Source organism: Gallinula chloropus, assembly GCF_964237585.1.
Source record: "Gallinula chloropus genome assembly, chromosome: 3".
NCBI lineage: Eukaryota > Metazoa > Chordata > Aves > Gruiformes > Rallidae > Gallinula > Gallinula chloropus.
Genome location: NC_140087.1, coordinates 103,163,191 through 103,184,664, shown reverse-complemented (window position 1 = coordinate 103,184,664; position 21,474 = coordinate 103,163,191). Strand labels below are relative to the sequence as shown.

Here is a 21,474-nt window from a genome sequence, read left to right as displayed (position 1 = left end):
ATAAGCTAACGTGTATTTGCTTGTTCTTAATGATGCTATAGTGTATCGAGACGCCATTTTCATTTAAACCTGTTCATTTTGCAGCTTTTCGATTAGGATGCTTAAACCCCCTTGCAGTCATTGCAGCTAAACTGGAAACAATGAAATTTTAAAAGTTTTTTTTTTAAACATACTTACTATTTTGGCTGTTTTTGTTTTTGTTTGGTGGCAGATGTCCAACACCAGGGTGTGATGGGAGTGGTCATGTGACTGGTAATTACGCCTCACATAGAAGGTGTGACTTCATTTTTTTCATGGTGGATTCTGTCTTTTCAATTTATTGTTTTCAGCTTACCTCAACAATGCTGTCAAAGTAAAACGTTGAACTATGTGTTAACCCTTTGAGTAATATATGTTGATCTTAAAAGCATGCTAATTTGTGTGTTGTATTAACGTCTTTTATTTTTAAATAGATTACTAAAATTTCCAAAGTATTCTTAAGCATTTAAGTAGTTAACCCAGGAATCTCGAATCTTTTTTGTTACATTTTACTAGTTCATGGAGAAACAAACAAACAAAAAGAACATTTACAGTATGTAATTTTGGAAGTAATGTTGATAACTAAATATATTCAGAGGGTTAACTATATTACAAAATTCAATATTACAGCACTTGCCCCATCGCTTTTCTGCATTATAAACTTTTACTTTTTAATTTTTATGTTGTGTTTGTTTCGGAGTGCTCAGTCAATGAGAAGATTAACTTACTTGTATGTCCTGCCATGTCTTACAGTTTGTCTGGCTGTCCCTTGGCTGACAAAAGCATTCGAAGTATGCTGGCCACAAGCTCACAAGAACTCAAGTAAGATATAACGAACAAATATTTTCTTTATTTATTTGACCTCGAATTGTGTATAATTGTACCAGAAATTAGAAAGGCTGTCTGAAGAGCAGCTGCAGAAGGAGCTCATCCTGCTTGGGACATGTGTTAAAGACTCTATAAATTCAATACAGGCTGGCTCTATACATGTCTGTTGACATAGTATTTCCTTTTGTGTATACATTAGGTGATAGGGACAGACGAAAGTCAGAATTTCATCTAAATGTTTCAATTCCTATTCATTTTTTTCCTGAAAGCTGGAGTTTGTTAGATAGAACAGAAAATTCTCATGCAATTAACCTGATGAAATACTTTAATTACACAACCAGAAAAATGCTGTAGTCTCACAGATGTAGAACTGAGGGAATAGAAAACCATTTGTTTACCCCTAATGCTTGCATAATTTTACCCAGGTTTGTATCACTGCTATGAGCTTAATGCATTTTCTCATTTGACTGTGTTTTTTAGTGGTTACTTAGTTATTCCCTTAAAATGCACTCGTTAAAATTCCTTTAAGTTCTTTGGAGTGACAGTTGTGAGCAATGAGACTTAGAGTATCGTGAGACTTAGCTTTGATCTGTCTTCCTGCTTGACTGAAACTCTGCACGTGGAAGAACTATAGCATTTGGTAGTGCAATGAGATAGCGGGACTCCTGAGTTAGTACTATGGTTAACATGGAAAGTTGTTCACAAGTAAAAGGAGAATTTGGGTAGGGAAAGTATGAGCTTGTGCTGCCATGCTAAGCAGTATTCTGTGTTTACCATACACGAATGCCTTAAATAGCATTTCTTGAATTCAGTAAATACCTTGATGGAAGAAAGAACAGTAAAGCATGGGAAAGATAAGAAAGCAAGCATGGGGAAGCTGCTGAAGTAAGATTGCTCTCTAGTCTCAGCTAATCTAGTCATTAGATGCAAACAATAGGTACAAAATTTACAATTTATTTCCCACACTGGCAAACAGTCTCTCCCCTCCCCCCCTCCCCCTAATTTTTAAACCTATTCAGTTTAGATCATGCTGGTATCTGATGCTAGAAGACTATGTGATATGAAAGGGGAAGAGATATAAATAAGACCAGGGAAATCATGTAAGTATAAGCAGAGCAAGACATGTGCACATAAGCCCAGAGAAACTCAGATTTGGACCTGGATTTTGGGTTGGGGTAGGTCAAGTGGTAGGTATTCAAGGGAATGCAATTACATAAACAAAACACAGACAAGGCTCTTGGAGCAGCACGAATAATATGTTAAGCACATACTTTACTGCTCTAACCCTTTATAAAGGGTTCCTAATACACTTGTATTAGGAAATTGTTCCTGAATTACCCCATCTCCTCTGCTTTTCTCAAGCATCTACAGTCAAGCTTACCTAATAGAAGTCAGGACAAAAAAAAACCCCAAAAACACTTGAGCTTGAGCCCCCACTCCTGTCTCACACCATTCTCTCTACCTATTTCAAGTTTTGTCAAAGCAAAGTTATGTTTTAGTTTTAGCATTTATTACTTATTTAGCATTTAGCATAAAATATTTATTTAGCAGTTACCATAATACCTATTGAACACCTAAAAACTCTGTTAAATGAATTCAATTATTAGGAAATGCCAGAATTCTAAAGAGGCTAACTCAGCTAATTTCTCTGTTGCATTTTCATTACAAGGCAATCCTTCATTTTCTGATCACATGTTTTTCCATAGAATAACAAAGTAATTCACTGCACAGGGCAGACACTGCATCAACAACTAATGAATTTCTCCTGTTTTCCTCATTATCCTATGTGTGGCCCTGTCTGCTATTCACTGTACTTTCCCCAAACTGTACTTTCAGGATGTAACTACTAATTAATTCACTCACATATTTGTCACTACCATTGCATTGGAATGCTTCCTAATTAATTTATGATGGTTGTAAAAGAAATAGTTCATTTTAACCTGCAATTGTACACTGCAATAAGCCATTTTAAAGCCAGAAAACTTAAGCATATAATTTTGATTGCTTGGTTTGAGACTTCTAGGACTCAAACTTTGTCAGAGTTGTCATTGTAGCAAACCGCATCTGTACAAAGCTACGTACCCATTCACCTCACTTGGAGCTGAGGGAAACTGGCAGTTTTACACAATGAGTGAATGGCCCTATGTGAAAAGGGATGAACTCCGCAGAAAAAGCAGGATAGAGTCCAGTGTTCCAGAACAGCAATGGGACTATCCTTTCTCCTCCCTCAAATCAGCTTCCACTTGGCCTATTCACTCTGTACTGTTTTCCTTCGGCATTTTTTCTACTTGTCTCAAACTCATTGTCTAATCATCCCATCTCCCACCTCCAGCATATTTATATTTTTATTGTTCTCTACCTCTTAGCCATCCTGCTAAAGTTGGTACAGAGACAAATAAAGGATCTTTGCATTTTTCACATACGTATTGGAAAGTAGGGAAGTAGGAGCCCCATGGATGGCAGCATCCTTTGTACAGCTCTGATTTACGCTCTTGTTCTCTGCAGAAGGTGGAGGAAGATGTGATCATGTAAATGATAATGCATATGCAGAAAACAGCTAAACCAAAGCTACATAAGTGATTTTCATATTGGAATTTTTTAAACTGTGAAGTACTTTGTTTACATCTGTTATATTTCTCTGTGTGTGGTTTGGGGGTATAATATCCTTGCTTTTAAAAAGAGCAAGCTGAAAAGAAGGAGAAATTCCATAATGTGGGATTCTACTGGCTCTCTGTCAGTCCACCAGCCACCATGGGAACTTCTGATATCTGCTATATAGGTCACCTGAACTACTGTGGTAGCAAACAGCAGTAAAAGGTATAACACTTGGCATGGACTGGAACCAGGAGGAGGTGGGGAACATTGCTGGTGTTTTCCATACATATTTGCTGACAGTGGAAGAGTAGTGAGAATCAGTAACCTTGGCTCCTGCCCCAGGCTGTAGAGAGAAATGCACACACATTTTTTGCCTGTATCCCAAGCTGAGATCCCTTCTGTCCTCTCCCTACCAATCTGTACTGTTTCCATCTCTTCATCTTTTATTCCTTGTTCCAGTTTTCAATGTAGTCATCCATAAACACTTCACCCTCTGTAAACTTTCTGGAAAATATTTTTCTACTGTGGGGGTTATAGAGAACAGAGTGCAGGGGAAGAATTGGTAGTGCAGCATGGGGAATGTATTTCTGGACTGCATGGTTTGGAAAGATTACATCCCTCTATGGCTTTGCCATACATAGCTTATATAGCATATATTGTATATGTGTTGGTAAAGCCTTTATATCACATTTTAGCAATCCATGATGTCCTTCTGTGCATTGCATAGCACACACAAGTTATGTACAATGCAGTTTCCTAGTTGGAGTTTTGCTAACGCACTGATTCTTTTTACGCCCCAAATAAAATAAAAAATAGCAAACACTTCAAATAATAGTCATGAATAATATAATTCAGATAATATTCATAATAAAAATAATACGAATATCTGAAAAGACTTAATATTTATGCTCACTGTATTGTCTTTTGGTAGTTGTGGCTTCTTAACTTCCATCACCCACATTTCCTGGCTCACTAAGTAGTAACCTGACAGCTTTCAATTAAATTGTTCTAGGGTTGGCCTAACTGTTCCTTACCACAATTCCATGCTTCTCTTCTGTAAGGCTTTTTGCTCCCATTTATCATGGAAATTGCATGATTCTCCACTTTCACCCAAAGCCCAAGAGGAAACATGAGAACCTTTGTGCATAGTTTATCAGCAGACTAAAGCAGTTACACAGCCTGGTCAACGATCTCCAAGTAACAGAAGAATTTATTCAGCTTTAATTCTTAGTAACTACTGCTGTAAGAAAAAGGGGTCAGCATCTTTAAGGGTCTCTGCAGAAATTAATATCTGGCAAGAATCCAAGCTTTTCCATCATCAGATTTGGGGTATAATACTTGTGAAAAGCAACTATATTTTAAAGGACATAAGGACACTATATTGATCAGTAAACTTTGCTATGATGGGAGAGCAATTAACAGCCCATCCAGTGACAGCAGCCAATATTAAAATATTAATAAGTTAAACCCAGTGTAACCTGACACAGGGTTTTTTTCTTATCAGTTTTCCTTATTTACTCCTTATCGTAGGAGGTTTTTCTAACAGTGTTACTTCAAAACTGTAATCCCATCATAGAATTACATATGCAGTAAAAGAAAGCAACATTTTGAAGCACTTTTAATCTATTTAAAATAAAATACTAAACATCCTACAATTAATTTTTGTTTTTAAAATGGCACATTTTGATCTTCTGTAAACCAGTCCCAGCCAAAATGCAGCACACTGAGAACATTTCTACTCAGTGTACTGCCAACATGGGAACCAGAGAACCTGGCTGCCAGAGACTCCCAGAAAATTACAATTTAGCTGTTACTTTGATGTAAAGGTAAACATACCTTTTCAAAGGCCATAGGTAATGAGGTATTAGCTTGGTCTACTTTGGAACTGATTATTGAATTATTTATATTTATTCCTGTTCCTTTAGTCAGTTTTCTGCCAGAAACTGCTTGTAATGAAGAATCTGAACCACAGAAAGAATTACAGTTCAACCAGGTGTATACAAGTCTGGATACTTATCTGATATTGTTTCAATATGCCCAGTCCTTCAGTCCCAAAGCATTAGTGCCTCTATGTAGGTTTTACATGTCATTGTTTCCTGTGGTGGACATCTTTCACAATTACCATATGGCACTTACAGGGAGGCAAAGAGCCTCATTTCCCTCTCTCCAATGAAGTCTGTGAGCTTTTCTTTTTCACATCTCTTCTTAACTCAAAATTAAAGAGCTTGGTCAATTTTTGCACATCCTCCACAATAAAGAGTTGGAATTTGTGTCCCTCCTTCTTCTTTCCATGCCTGCTTGAATTTCCATATTCTTGGTGGTGATCTTCCACTCCTTCTCTTATTTTCCTTTTATTCATATTCCCTACTTCTACTGTGTCCTCCTTGTAGTGTATTCCTATCAGATCAAATGAAAAATTAACCACAAGTCTTCTATGAAGAACAACAGTACAGCTTTTTTTCCTGGGTAAAAAAGATATCCTTAGCTCATACTTCTAGGGAAACTCTCCAATATCAGTATAATCTCTTCACTTTTTAGTGTAATTTTACTGCAATTTGCTCAGCAAGAACTAGAAACCAAGAAGGGGAGATATGCTCCCAGAAGTGGAGAAGCTTGTGTTGTATTTATTCTGATGAAGATAAAAAATAAAATATTAACACATTTTAGTGATCTTGGAAAAAAACAGGCCTTCTCCAGATACAAAATTAAAATACATAAACAAATTAATAGGATATATTAGTAAAACACCACAGGAACATTCCCTTCTTCAGAGAGGTAACCAGCTTATTCTTGGAGTTAATTGGTACATATGCTCTTTAAACCTTGATAGGTCTCTGAATACATGCAGTCACTTTTTGTACTCAAACCAGGTATTTCTGCAGAGATCTGTTTAGCTGCAGAAGAGATTTCTCCACCTACATCCTGTGTTTGCTGCTTGAGGTGTTTCTGATGGTTTAGTGCCTGCCTGAGTGTACGTTTGTTGCTTCATCTGAACAGGAGTATTAACCTTCTTGACTTGCCTTCACTTCCCTTCCCTTCTTTTTTCCTGTTGAGATTACGTCTGTCCTCCTATAAGAACTCAGTAAGAACCATTATATACTTTTCACTCACTTTTCTCTTAGAAAATTGCTCTTTGCACAAGAGAAATAACCATTTCCATTCTTATTATCACTTTTTTTATCCCTGTTGTTTATGTCCTCTTTTTTTTTTTTCTACACGGGAAATTTAATAAAAGTTGGCATTACAGTTTTTCTTGAATGCTGAGGTTGTTGATTACTAGTAAGTAACCTTGTGTTATAATGAAATACTCCTTTGATGCCAAGTATGTATCCTTTGAATCTGCAGAAAATTTTTTAAGTTCCTTGATGTTTCAGCTATCTCTTATATAGAAAATGTGATTGTAAGTACTAGACGTGATGTATTTGAAGTAATGTTAAAAATTACTAGAGTGAGTCATTTGTAAATGATAGTGGTTTATTAACTTATCTGCAATGTTATGGTAAAACAAACTGCATTTTTAATGTGTTATTAAATTGCAAGTTAGCGTGCAAGTCTGATTTATTAAAAACAAAACCAAGGAATGTAGATCCCCAATATTAGTTCACCTATAAGGAATAATCTTTCCCATTTTATTCAACTAGATCCTTGGGCCAAGTGAAATTAGGAATGTGGTTTCAGTGGGTTTTTTTTGCATTTTTGTTTCCTGTATTTATTGCAGATTTCCACTTGGATACCTTATCTTTGATGGCAGCATGCATGCCTGGCCAGAACAGAACACCTTGGGCTCTGTTCCTGCACTTCTCAATACTCAAATGGGCACTGTAGGTTATACCTAGCATTTCCAACCTCATGTTGTGTGGTGTTATGATAATGTCCTTTGTATAGAAACCCATCATCTGCAGCAACCTCATCTCTGTAGTCGCAATAAGTTTTACATATGGAAGTGGCTGGGCTTTTTTTCTTTTAGAATAACTCATTCAGACTCTGGTAAGGTTGAGTCATTCCATTTTTCTCACTTAAGTTTGTCAACTTTTGTCTCCAAAATGGAAAATACTTGAGTTCTGTTTACATCATTGTTTTCATTACTGAGAGGTAGTCTTAAAAGCATGTACTCTCTAAAAAGCTCCTTAAAAGCCATCTGCATATCAGTACCTCTGATGCTGTGAAATGTTCCATGCAGGCACAAAATTGTTTGCATGAAGCACCTTGCAGAATCAGGGCCTTAGTAAGTTCTCAATACCATGAAATGCTCTGAAATCAGAGGCTTCATTTGCACAGTGGCTTCTACAATACCCAGATAGTGTGTGGCTCCTTTGTGTATTTTATTATTTAAAGCAAAAGATATTGATAGCAGTACTTTTTTACTGTTTGGATTTTAACCAGCATTTAAAACCACTTGCCACTTAGTTATCATCTGGAATACTCTCAATTCAGATAAATGCTCATTGAATTAGTGATTTTTTCAAAACAACCTGTATGACTTAAGAGTCTAAACTTTGTTTCCAGAAGGAATGTAAGTGTTGGGCATCTACATCCCTGCAACTTCTATGTGCCTAACTTTGAAAGTGGAATTCAGTGTCTGCGATAACAACTTAGGCAGTTTTGAAGATACGACCCCTAGTTCCTAGGCTAAATCACTAAATATTTCACTGTGAATGTTTATTTGACAATTCATTTTAATTTTCAAAACTTTTCTCTTGTCAGTCATTCCCGTGCCATTTTGTGCAGTCCCTAAGCAGCTATTCTGAGAGGAGCACTTAATTGAGATTAATTATCAATGAATTTGCTTAGTTATGTTAACATGCCCAATGAATCTCTCTAAGGCCTTTTTGTCTTGGAGTCTTTCCATTTGTACAGTTGCCTCCGCCTTCCTTGGGTTTGGTCATACTTCTTTGTCATTGAATGTGTCCTGCATAATTAATCTCATTCAGCCTGGCATTTGCTCGTATTCAATTCAAGGGTCTTTTCTTTGGCACAATTTGGTTATTGTGCAAACTCCCATTGTGATGTTGATCATTTTTGCTTCAAATCAACAAATCATAACCAATTGCTCATTCCATCCAGATCCGCAAAGATCTGCAACATGATGCTGTGGTATATCCCAAGTGCTGAGGCAATCCCCATGGGAAGTTGCATAAACTATACAGTTGCTAAAAGGGGAATTAAAAGCGCAACGTTTTGCATTTTCTGTGTTTGGTCAGACTTGCCAAAATCCTTTAATATACACCCCAAAATAAAGTAATTTTGTCACTCAAAGTCCTCAATGTGATTGCCTGGATCCTCAGTTGGTGTAAATTAGCATAGCTCCATTGCCTTCAGTGGAGTTACGTTAAGATACAACAGTGATGATCTGGGCAGATGCCCTCAGCTGCTCTCTTGGGTTAGCATTCATGTTTGATTGCCTTATTTAAATCTTTTGAAGTTATAAAATTCCTTGCATTGTTTGGTTTCTTAGAATGGCCAATTGCTAACTCTATTACTTGGTGTCTGTATCTGCACAGTAACATCTGATTTTGCCATGCAGTTAAGTTCACCCCTTTATTTTTATCTCAGTGCTATTGGGACTTTATGTGGCATACATTTTTTGCAGCACTGTAGTATCTATATCAATGTTTTATATCTCTAAAATATCCCATATCCCTCATAAACACCTCATCATAATCTTCTTTTACAATATTTTTGTATTCCCAGTAAGTGGAATTTACATTTGCTCATCTGCATGTAAAAACTGCTCTTCTACCCTTAACACACACAGAATTTCCACTGCTTCAAAGTCTGCTGGTTTCTCTCCTTCTACAGATAACGACATTATGCTCTTTCAGCATGGGCTCATTTGGCGTACACTGTGTGAAACAACCTTAGATTTTGAGAAGTATTTTAACACTGGCCATCATTAATTATTTTTGTGTGCTTGACTGTGCTTACACTGCACTCAGCTTCACCAGTATCTGTTTTCTGTAATGAAAAAGAGGCAGAGGAGGACTGCAGTATAAGCACATTATTGTCCTTATCTATCATTTTTCGGACTGCAGTAAAAAGGAAAAAAGGACAGACACTTGAAAAATATCTAAAAAATTATATTTAAGATGCAGTTTCTAGAATTATATGGTTTACATAGTTTGGTTACAATGATCACCTGTAAATTAGTCAACAAGAGCGATATTTATGCCATCTTCAGGCTTCAGAGTTAGCACTACACAGAGATGAACAGAATCTAGTTTTCCACATTTTCAGACTGCAAATTAATGGGGCCATCATTATGAAAGCATCTGATCGCTTAAAAGAGCTGTAAATATAATTTATGCAAAAAAAAGATTAGAAACTGAAGCACTTTTTTTCTGTGTTAATAGGAAAGGAATCAAATCACACAAACAAAGTTTGTAAGATAACCAAACCATAGTCTTTCTGTTCTTTTCTTTTTTCCTGTCATTATTTTACAGGTAGAAAACTATTTTTTCCAGGCCAGTCAGTCTGGCACTATTCTTGAACACATAATTCACACAAAAAACATGTTAAAGCAGACTTAGTAGGAAATCACAATGTACTCATTTTGCCTGTAAAACTATGAGTTACATATTTTTTGTTTGTATGTATAAACTGATGATAGCTGAAAGAGCTAAAATGGTCCTGTGTTAAATGCTGTCTACTTAATGTTGATTTGGAGTTTAATAGGCAAACAATACATAATTTACTTTTAACTCTATGGTCTGAATATTTAATTCAGCTAATAGATAAAAAATGAAGAAACAGCTTGTTTATTTCTTAGAAATATTTGCACTTTTTTCTTTTAAATACAAGGGTTTTTCTTTAAAAGTAAGTGAATTTGATATCTGCTATTTTAACTTCCATGTATTTCACAAATAAGTTTTAATTTAAAAGCCATAAATGTTGGTTATGCCAGACACTAGAGATAAATCACTGGTTTTGTTCCCCATGAATAAGTGTTATAAACAAATTATGGAAAAAATCCCAGGGAAGGCATAAAAAAATTATATGAAAAGAACTGAATAATTTTTAAAAAATATCATAGATCATGGGTTTCTCCTCAAGGCTTCTCCAGGAACCATTGTAGGTGGTGATTTGTTTTCCTCTGATGCACTAATCAAGAAACATCTGTCAGGAAAGCGTAAGTATGTTCCATAAGTATAGGCATAACGGAGGAGAGGCGAGGGCCTCCTTTTTGAAAAACACCCAATAAACCTGCGTGACTTCAGTGTGGATAATCTGAAAGAACAGAGTTATAAAGAATTTTCTTTTTAAGCCAGCTAAGGTTTAATACTCAACACGCCCATTCGCAGAAAAGGACCTTCAATGATTCTAAGTCTTTCCTGACACCTGATACAAAGTCCTCTTAAGTCCTCACCATCTTTAGCTGGCTTTGGATCTGAGATTATGTTCTGTAACTATGAAAAGCGTTCTTTAAGCAGCATGTTTTTAATGAAATGAGAACAATATAGCAAGGCCAAACTCCATGCATAAGCCCAAGAGCAGAATTTGCACTCCTTACACTTGACAAGAGCCGTTTCAGGTTGAAATATCATATACAGGCTCCTACTTTTACTTGTTTTATAAGAAAAGGGTATTTTTAAGGTATTAATTAATCAGATATTGGTAAGGAAATTCTTTCTTATTTGACTTCAATTTAATACAATAAACATCTGTAAATTAAGTAATATTTAATGCATATGAGAGGCAATTCTCTATCAGCTTGTATGAAAAACTTGCACTCAGAATACACATTTTTAACTGTAGTTTACCTGATTTTAATTTCATTTTTACAAATGCTGGTATTAATTCTACTGAAATGCTACTCATTCACAAAAGGATAATCAGTAAGCACGTCAGAACCACATATCTCCAGTTTTTGCACAAATTTATAGTATCACAGAATATTTGGGGTTGAAGGAACCTCAAAGACTAGCTGGTTCCATCCCCACCACCCCCACCATGGGCAGGGACACCCTCCACTAGACCAGGTTGCCAAAGCCCCATCCAACCTGGCCTTGAACACTGCCAGGGAGTGGGCAGCCACAGCTTCTCTGGGCAACCAGTGCCAAGGCCTCACAGCTCTCAGAATGAAGAATTTTTCTAATATCTAATCTAAATCTCCCCTCTTTAAGTTTAAACCCATTACGCCTTTTCCTATCACTACACTCCCTGATTAAGAGTCCTTCTCCATCTTACCTGTAAGCTACTGGAAGACCACAATAAGGTCTCCTCAGAGCCTGATCTTCTCCAGGCAGGACAAGCCCAACTCTCTCAACTTGTCTTCGTGGGAGCGGTGCTCCAGCCCCCGGTCATCTTTGAGATGTACTGGGGAGACCCAGGACCCTCACTGGACCTCCAGTTGGGGTCTCACCAGAGCAGACTAAAGGGGCAGAATCACCTCCTTGACCTGCTGGTCATGCTAGTCTTGTGAATGTTTGTGTACCACAAACCAAATGTATTTTATATCTTCATATTAAGTATTATATAATCAAGAATGATCACAAAAATAATTTTACTCCATCTTAAAGTTCAAAAGTCACTTTTTCTAGGCAGTGGGATTGCCTTCAAGGTTAAGAAAAACTTTATATATCTGTTCATGTCAATGAAAATGCTTTCTTTTCTAAAGAAAGAAAATGTAATGAATATTTAGACAAAGGGAATTTTTCTTATAAGTTTCCCTCACCATAAAAAAGGGAAATAAGCAGTTTCTAAAGACACTGCCAATGGATAAAAACCTATGTAAGAGATAAAGTCCACAATAATGATCACTGGAAAGTGACAACCTATGGAAGATTTTTCTGTAAGACGTAGTTTGCTGTTCCACGTTGTTTACATCCCAAGATGCTATATTCCTTTCAAAATTAGTGGTTTTCCTATGGCTGAATGGGTGTTAAGGCTGGCATTCTGCCTATTCCTAGTTCATGCCAGGTGGTTAATAAGACACTGTTTTTCTTCTGAGCTACACCGAACAGAGAATTTGTGTTTCAGCTATGTTCCTGCCTCATGTATTATTCTCCCAAATCCTCATCAGGGGGCACTTCATTAGCAGGAATGTTTGTAAGGACAGTGATTTTTTTTTTTAAAAAAATATTTTGTCAGATTTTGAATGCAGGATGTGAAAACTCAGTCTGAAAATAGAAATTCATGGTTCCTTGTCACCAGCCTGGAAAAAGAAAAGTATTAATCAGTATGTAGATGAGATCTGTGTCAATGATAACCAAGTGAATTAGAAATCAGATTAAGGAGCAGTAAATAGATAATCAGAGATATTTGGCTACAAGCATGCAAAACCAACAACTGATTGTGGAAAAGAAGTGTATTGCTTCAAAAAAAATCAAAGGGAAACCTTTTTCTTGTAAAAAACATGCAAGTCAAAGTTGCTGGCTTTTCACTCAAGGCTGCTGTTGTAATTCAGTAGTGTGAGAGCTCTGAGTCCTATGGTATAATAGAGCATCTCTCTCTGCTTGCATTCCTGACCATGAGCAAAGTGTTCCTGGGCAAGCGAGCTGTTTTCTACCCTGCCGTATGCAGCCGCGCAGTGCCATTGTGCAGCACAGCCACTTGTCCCTGCTTGTAACCTCTGACCTCACCAGCATTCTGTACAGCTGTTTAGGAAACTCTCCCTGAAGCTATTAGACTGCGAAATTAAAGTGGCTCTTTCAGGAAGTGTTTACAGTATGAACCAAGCTTGCACTGTGTAATCTTAGGGGAGTTGCAGAAGGGGGCATTGTACAAGAGTGTGGGCTTTCTGCCTTTGTTAACTTTAAGGAGAAAGTAAGGGGGACCAAAGTAAGTAAAGACACCAGAGCATATCCAGTGAAAATAAAAAGCACAATTCATTCTCAAAGTGCTCTACTTAATGATACCTTGGAACAGTCTTATGAAGCTGGAATTATTACTTAAGTGTTGTTCAATACAGTCAAAGATTCCAGCGCAAGAAGGAATAGTTTACCTTGGAACAGTTTTAACAGTCTTATCAGAGCTTCCTGCCCTCACTGAAGGGATGCCTCCTTTGTCCACATAATGTACAAACTGCCTGACAGGTTAGGATGAAATGGCATCAATTTCAGGTTATTGAATACTGTCCTAAAAGCTCTGTTGTTTCCTTTACTGCTACCCAGAGAGCTGCAACATCTTGTCAGGAGGGACAGGAAGCTGTGAAGCAGAGGTAGATGGATGCCTGGAGTAGAAACTGGGAGCATTATCTCAGGCACACAACCCCTCTCTCTGATGAGGATGTTTGGTGTGATCCATTTTACCTACCTCACTGAGAATTTCTGAGCATTCCTTAGTTCTGCAAACTGGATTCCGAAGTCATCATTTTCACTCATTGAAAGAAACCTACACAAATTCAAAGAAATATACAAATGTTTCTAATATGTAGAAGCACACAAATAAATTGAACTTGAACTGTTAAGAAGGGAGTGAAATCAAGTAGAGTGGTAGTGTCTGATCTTTCTGGAATGGAGCCTCTAAGGAAAGATTGCATCTGTATGGCACATAAGAGGCCAAACAGTATGCTTTCTGATACAGCTCTTAGGATGTAATACAGAATTATATGACTGTAATCAGAGACCTCCAAATGTTACTTAGTCCAAACTCCTGCTCAGACCAGGTCTGGTTGAAGCAAGTTGCTCAGGACCTTGGTAAGCCAACTTCTGAGTATCTCCTAGGTTAGAGTTCCTACATCCTGTTCCAGTGTTTGACCACACGATGGTATTTTTACATTATTTTTCCTTTATAATGTCTTGGGCTTTCTCATGCTGAACCTGCCCCCAATGCCTCTCATTCTTCAGCTGTGCAACTCAGAGAAAATTTTGCTATGCCTTCACTACACCATCCTGTTAGGTCTTCATAGCAGCAGTAAGATTGATTCTTCCACTTCTCTTCATGAACAAGCCATCTCTCTCAGCCTTGTATATCAAGTGCTTCAGGCCCATAACCAACCTGTAACATCTTGCAGCAATGCAAACTTTCATGTTAGTGTTTTTTAGTTCTCACAGTGCTGGGAAGAATACAAAAGAGATTATTCCCTCCTAGGTGTTACTTCATTAGGGCTAATCTGTCTGCCCACTGTCTACCATCTGGGATTATCTAATAGCAGTAGGATGGAGTACTTGTAGAGGTGGGCACAGCTGTGGACATGCCCAACCTGTCCTTGCAGACATGTTCATGACTAGACTTTCACTAGGAATTTTTAATTTCAGCATTAATTAAGTCTTGCTTAACAATGTGGGCCTCAAATAAAGGTGAGGTTGTACTTCAAAGTCAGTGTAGATGGAGCATGAATCTCAAGTCAATCACATGAAAAGTTAGAGCAAGTCTGAGTAGTTTTCAAAAATTAGTCTAAACTCACAAAGAAAATCACTAACAAAACTGGATTTCCCTTAGCAGTGCTGTTCATTAGCCTTCTTACTAGACCAGACTGCCTCTCACAGTCTGATATAATTCACACTCGGTATTTTCACATTTCTTTGCTTGGGCTTCTGACAAATGTTTCTAGGCCTAGAGGGAAAAAGCTGCTTGTTTTCATGAAATGAAAACTGAAGGATTTTACTCTTTTGCTGTTGACTTTTCACCCCCAAAATAGAAAGTAGTGTCTCTGCTTTATCTGTGGGAAAGCAAAATCCTTGAGAGCTTCCTCCCCTTATCCAGTTCTTAACCTGTCCCTGTTATTGGATAGAACCTTTCCCTGTTTTCAGAGAGAAACCCATACACTCAGAAGAGATTTAAAAGTCCACCCAGTACAGGAACTTCCCAGTACAATAGCACTTGTACTAGTGCAAGTAGGCACAGGGCAGTGAGTGCATGGGGAACAAAACATGCCCCTCAGCCTTAAGATTCAATTAATCACCTAAACACATTTTACACCGAACTATTTTGTTTACCTTATCTTACCTTTCTGAATATGCGTTGGGAAATCATGTTTTTAATTGTTCTTTTGAAACAGGAGAGTAAGAAACAAGCTGTTAATAGTGAAGAAAATTCCAGCCCATTACATTTTCTGTCATTTGGGTTATTTTGATGGCTTTTTTTTTTTCCCTCCAAACCTCTGAGCCTTCATTCTGCCCATGGTATATTTCCTAGATAACTCAAAGGTGTTTACAATCCTATTCATTTATGGCTTTGGCATAATGCTAGACTGAAAGGACTCTCATTAGAGGTAGGACTTCCACTTCTTTCTTAATTATGCAGGGCTAGAAATATTACTGCCTATTTTGTAAGCTTAGTCTTTCATACTAATATCTGATATACTATTCTGAAAGAGGACATATAAATTTGAGTTTCTTCATGCTCTTATTCTTTCCATCCTTCCTGCTCAGCTTTTCCTTTCTTCCCCTTATATTTGACCCAACTGTCTCCCTCCTGTGATTTCCTGGAGTCCTTCTCTTGATCAAGTATTTATGTGGGCACAAGTTGAACAGTTCTGTTGAAATTACACACAGATAAACAGAATGCTAAGGAATGGCTAATGCTGGGTTGTGCTCATTCTCTTCCCAATAACTTCAGTGGATTATTAAGGACATGCAATATATGAAAGTTGTTAATTTGTTTCCTCTGCTTTTAGCGGTCCTAAACTGATAGCTTTTCTCAGCATTTCTGAGTCTTCTAGATTTGTAGATTTTGAAGTCACCCTAGACCTCCAGAAAAGTCTCAGGAAGTGACAGATTCAACGTCATTCTGCTGTGCCCACCTGACCCTTTGGTAATTGCTTCCTATGGGAGAAGATGCCTGAAGTACTGAAGAGTAGAGCATGGAAGAAGCGGCAACATAGAGACAACAATTCAAGAATTATGCTGTTGATAATTTTATGGTGTTCAAGGCAACTAGCAGGCTACTGACCTAACCACAATGTAAATATCTTATCAGGGGAAAACTTCATTACTATAAAGAGTGAATTTTAAGTAGTACTCAGCATTTGACCTAATTTTAATTTGATTTTGTACTAAACCTTCCATTTACACCATAAACAGAAATGTTAGCTTCTGAAGACATTTTTAAGATGAAGAATACGGAATGCTATAGCTGTCTTTAAGTCCTTCTCTTGAACCCATTTTTATATACAAGAAGCAGGGAAAATCATGTCACTGTTCTGCAAACTGGACCAATCTTGCTGTGCAATGACTGTGTGGCAGATATGCCTGAGAGGCTGAGTTGCTCCCATTTTAGTAGACCAACAAGGAACAGGACATTTTTCTTCAGAAACAAATGTGTCTACCCAAAATTAGTGAAAAGAAACCACGTGTTTGATTTGTTTTTGCGGGGTTTTGTTTTAAAGCACAGACTTGCAGCAATGATCTTATGCGATAGAGAAGTCGCTTTGCTCCTGACTGTAAGGCATGCTCTTTAAGGCTATCTTCTCATGCATTTTCTCCATAACTTATGCTACTCCTTCGTGATAAAAATGAAGCTTTTTTTTTTTTTTTTCCAAAGGCTGAGGTGTTTGGAAATGAACATTTGAATTTGCATATGTTGGAACTGATTCATGCCTGGTGCCAGGAAGTGCTCTCTGCTGTGGGGAGGGGATCTGCAGCTGGCCGGTGCTGCCTCCAAGGCAGGCGATGCTGGCAGGAGAGGAAGCGTGGGCAAGGTGCCCAGGGAGAGAGCTGATTCACAGCTTCCCTCTGGCAGCTTCTGTGAGTGGAGCACCCCCTGGGTAGTGCACAGAAGCTATTTCACATTAGGCACACACCATGCCTTTGGCAACTGGCGTGTTAGGCGGTATATGCTGGTGCTAGATGTGAGAACAGCGGGCAGCACGTCATGGCACTTGCTGCTGGGAAGCTGGGAAGTCCTGACTGCTAGCAGAACAGGCAGCATGCAGAGGTGGTAACTGAAGGCACAAGAATATTTTTTCAAAGAAGATACAATTAATTAAAACCCGTCGTGTGCATCTGTACATACGAGTGCACAGCAATATTTTAAATGCCAGCATGATGCATTTTAGTCTGCTTATAGGAAAATGGATTTCAGTATAATTAAAAACCATATCGTGTTCTTTTTCACCCACACACAGTTCAAAAAAATGCAGGAATGCAATACAGATAGTACCAGCGGCTTAGGATGCAAAAACTGCACATGCAGAAAAGTCAGGGAATTAATTAAGTTTTACCTGAGGAGAGCATGCAGTCAGCCATGCCCAGCTTAGAACTGTTCAGTTGCTGGGGATTTCTAGAGGCAAAGAGAAAGACAGAGAAATCTCCCAGCAGAGATAGAAGAAACTGAAGTTACTCCACAAAGCCTCTGAGCCAAAATTATTTTAGTCTCATGCCTGGACTAGCTCCATAGGTCTGGCATCATTCCTCCATGGATAGAAAGACTGTACAGTAAAAGTAGTAACAGCAAATCCTTCCATGCTACACTTCTTTCCAATCTCCAACCTGCACGTCTTCCAGTATCTTCTGAGAGAGCTCCGTAATGCCCCAGCAGGAGTGATCCTTGCTTGGATCCCCTGATCTCCTGCCCATTCCTACTGAAACTGTACTGGATCCAATGTGAGAAAGCAACTTCCAAGTTAGAAGAAGATTCTTCTCAATTCACCCATTTGCCATTCCACCACAATTTTGTTTTTTTTTTTTTTCCTGGCTTATTTCCTCAAACCCTCTTCCTTTATATCTGCTGTGGTTTGGGGTTTTAAATTTTCCTATTACCTCCAATGTCGCCTGCCATGTCAGTAGCATTCTACTAGGTAAGAAATGTTAGTAATATTTTCCATATGAAAAAGTGACATTTAGCACTTTTGCTAAAACTGAGTTTATGGGATCGAGTACCCTTAGTTAGGCTGAAAGCAGGGAAATAGTTAACAGATATTGATATTTATCTTCTTTGTTATTTTTGGCTTGCAACACATCTTTCTGAACCTTTGATGTTTATGAAGGTATGACTTCACATGCTTATCTAGGTGTATTTGTGAGGAGAAGAACATAGGTTTAGCCTTGAACATGAAACCATAGACTCAAGGTTCGCTGAAATAACCATTATTTGTATATCTCTCCCTCAGAGTTTGTGTTGCTTCTTGAACCAATTCAGATGAGCTTCAAATGAGCTCTGAATGCAGTTTTCAGAAGTGCCCAGTGTGAGCCTGGTTCTGCTCCTTTTGAAGCTGGTGGTAAAGCTTACAAGGACTTTAATGAAAATAAAAGACGGCAAGATACTTAATGTGACTCATTGTCTCTCAGCAGCCAAGAAATTCTATGTTAAGGTTTCACAACAGCAGCGTTTTAACCCCTGACACAAGGATGCAATGCGTACCCAGTCATCTCAGCAATGTGAGAGGACCACAAGCAATGCAGACTAAGGGAAAGATAAAATCAGCTGGGAGAAAGGAGCAGGCGGACAAGAAGGGTGATGAAAGAAGAGATAATGGAAAGAAACAACAAAGAGCAGGAAAGAATAAAGAATTGTCGATTTCAAGGTTATTAGAGATCATGAAAAGAGGAAGGGGTGAGGGAGGGAAAGAGAATGAAGACATCAGTTAAAAGGGGCAGAGAAAAAACAATTCAAAAGGGAGAGAGATAAAATCTAAAGGTGACAAGAAGAGACAGTGAGGAAGGGAAAGGATCTGGGAAAGGAAGGAGTAGAATATGGAAGAAAAACACTGGAGAGGAATATGGGTGAAAAGCAAACCATTGGGCAAAAGTACATGGAGGTTCTTGCTCCACTGTAGGAAAAGGAGAATAGATTGAAAATAGGGACAGTCATCATGAAAGAAAATTGTAGTAAAATACAGAGTGAAGTATGTAGATGTACAACTTCATCGTGGGAAATTAAAAATAAATCCATCCTAACAAAAGAAGTTTTTATTGCAAATCGACAGATAGGTTGTGCAGGTAGAGGAGGTTTGTCTAAGTATCAAAAGAAAGTATCAGCACTTTAGGAATTCAGAAGTCAAATGTTGTTGTAAAAAATATAGATAATAAAAGACAGTAGGGTAAAAGGGGAAAAGCATCCATGTCCCTACTGGTATTAGACCAGACTGTGGTATTTCTGCTCTGTCTTCATGAAGAAAAGGATCAGCAGCATTCCCACTTCACATACTTAATTAGAGTTTGACAATCCTCCCAAATACCTGGGACTGAAAATAAGATTTAGAGATTTATACATCCAGACTGCTTTCACAGAGCTGGCTAGAACAGAAATGGCTGGGAGGCGTTGCTCTGACTGCTTAGCAAGGTAGAGGCAAAATGAGTTGCTGGTTTCTGTCCAGCTCTTCCTAAATAGGTGTTTTCATAACAATATCCACAACCCTGACTGTTACTGACACACCTGTGAACAGAAAACAATCTCTGCTGAGGACCACACAGCCCTGCCTGTGATGTCTCTCCTAGTCCTGGAGTGCTCCTGGCAGGCCAGTGGTGAGTGGCATAGGAAGCAACTGGATGGAGGAAAACTTGTTCTGTCTTTTGGCATCTTAAATAGTTTAAAAAGGGGACTTCTTTGTCCCCTGCAAGCCTGTCATTTTTTGACAAGCACTCAATTTCATACAATAAACCTGCAGAAAACTCCATTTCTTAATTGACGAAGCTGCTCCTCATCCCTTCCTTTTCTTGCCCACTCCCCTTTTCTACCTCCTTTCTCACATGTTCAAGTCAGGGAACTGCAAACACTGTATCTTTACAGGATTTCTTTATAACTTTTCATTTCTGACACCCACCCCCCACCCCACCCCCCAATATTTTGTTTATAAATGTCTGCATAGTTTCAAAAGACATATGGATTTACAGCTGCAAACAGAGCAGTGAATAAGAATCTCTCCTTCTAGCCCGTTTTCCTCGCCTATGTAGTCATTTAGCCTCTCTGTGCCCCAGTTTTCTCCTGCCAAATTCTTTCCTTTTTCAAAGCAGTATTGTGAGATTTTTATCCATTAATGTTTGTACTTTAAGATCTTCAAATATAAGATAGCAATGCAAAGTGTTACTGTGTTTATCTTCCAGCCTCCTAACCAATGAATACCATTCCTGGTGATTCAGTCAAATAAAACAGAATCATAATTATATGGAAACCACCAGACAATAAAAAAAAAAAAAATAAAAAAAAAAAATCTACATTCTGCTATGAAAAAATCCCACAGGAAACAATTATATTTCTCCAGCCTTTCTGAACCTTCAACAGAAAATCACACCTCAACGACAGAGATTGACAGCATGGTCAAAATAAAACTATGGGAGAGATATCATATGCTATTAAATCCCAGCTCTTTTGCAGCATGGAACACTGAAGAACCATCCTGAATTTTTGCACAAATTACTGATTAACTCCCCTGTTCAATTCATTAAGATCTTTCTTTTGGGTTACTAGCTACTTCTGTTTTAAATATTAGTAATTTACAGGATACATAGCCTGTCTGGTAGACTATATTATTTATATGTGTGTTCTTTTTCTTACTCAAGGGAAGATTAGATCCACAATGGTAGTAGGTGGTAAGTGCTGTAAACTAAACAATAGATGTAACATCAATCTTTAGAGCTGATATACCAGCTTACTAATAACAGGTCATAAAAGGTATTGTGTAGCATCCCATTGAAATTGAATCCCAGTATAGTTTGGTGGGTCCCAGAAGGGATTACTATCTGATGGCTTAATTCAGTTCCATGGGAGCAAATTTCCCCAGGACAAAAATAAAATGTTGCAGCGTTTGCCATAATCAGAATTGGCAATGCTCTTCACCTTTATTAGTGACTGTTATTATTTTTTTGTTTCTGGAGTGTCTGCTGAGTGCTATTATTAATTCCCCAAGAGCGATAGCTAAGAAGAAGTACACGGATAACATACAAACCTGCCAATTCCTGTGCAAACCACAGCCTCACTCCCTAGCACGCCCTTTCCTTAACAAAAACCAGGTTGTAGTCATAAGGGCAGTGAGGCTGAAAGTGTGCAGAGGGAGAGGGCTTGGTGCTGGGCATAGAAGGGACTAAGGGCGATTGAAGGGGCAAGAGACAGAGAGAAGAGAAGCTCTGTTGGTTGTGATTGCTAAAACTATCTCTGATGATTAAGGCAAACATTACTTTGCGAAAAATAGAACTGTGTGCTACAATGACCTGACTT

The 21,474-nt window shown here is 38.0% G+C and overlaps 1 protein-coding gene across 3 annotated transcripts in view; it reads left to right on the top strand.

Annotated features, from left to right (window-relative positions):
• Positions 1-21,474, top strand: part of MYT1L (myelin transcription factor 1 like) — a gene marked incomplete at both ends in the record, with an annotated part of 129,402 nt that overhangs the window by 71,147 nt on the left and 36,781 nt on the right. For all 3 annotated transcript variants that reach the window (XM_084262516.1, XM_084262515.1, XM_084262517.1), the window contains one exon: positions 772-840. In XM_084262516.1, coding sequence (XP_084118642.1) covers positions 772-840 — 69 coding nt within the window. The remainder of the gene's footprint in view (positions 1-771; positions 841-21,474) is intronic.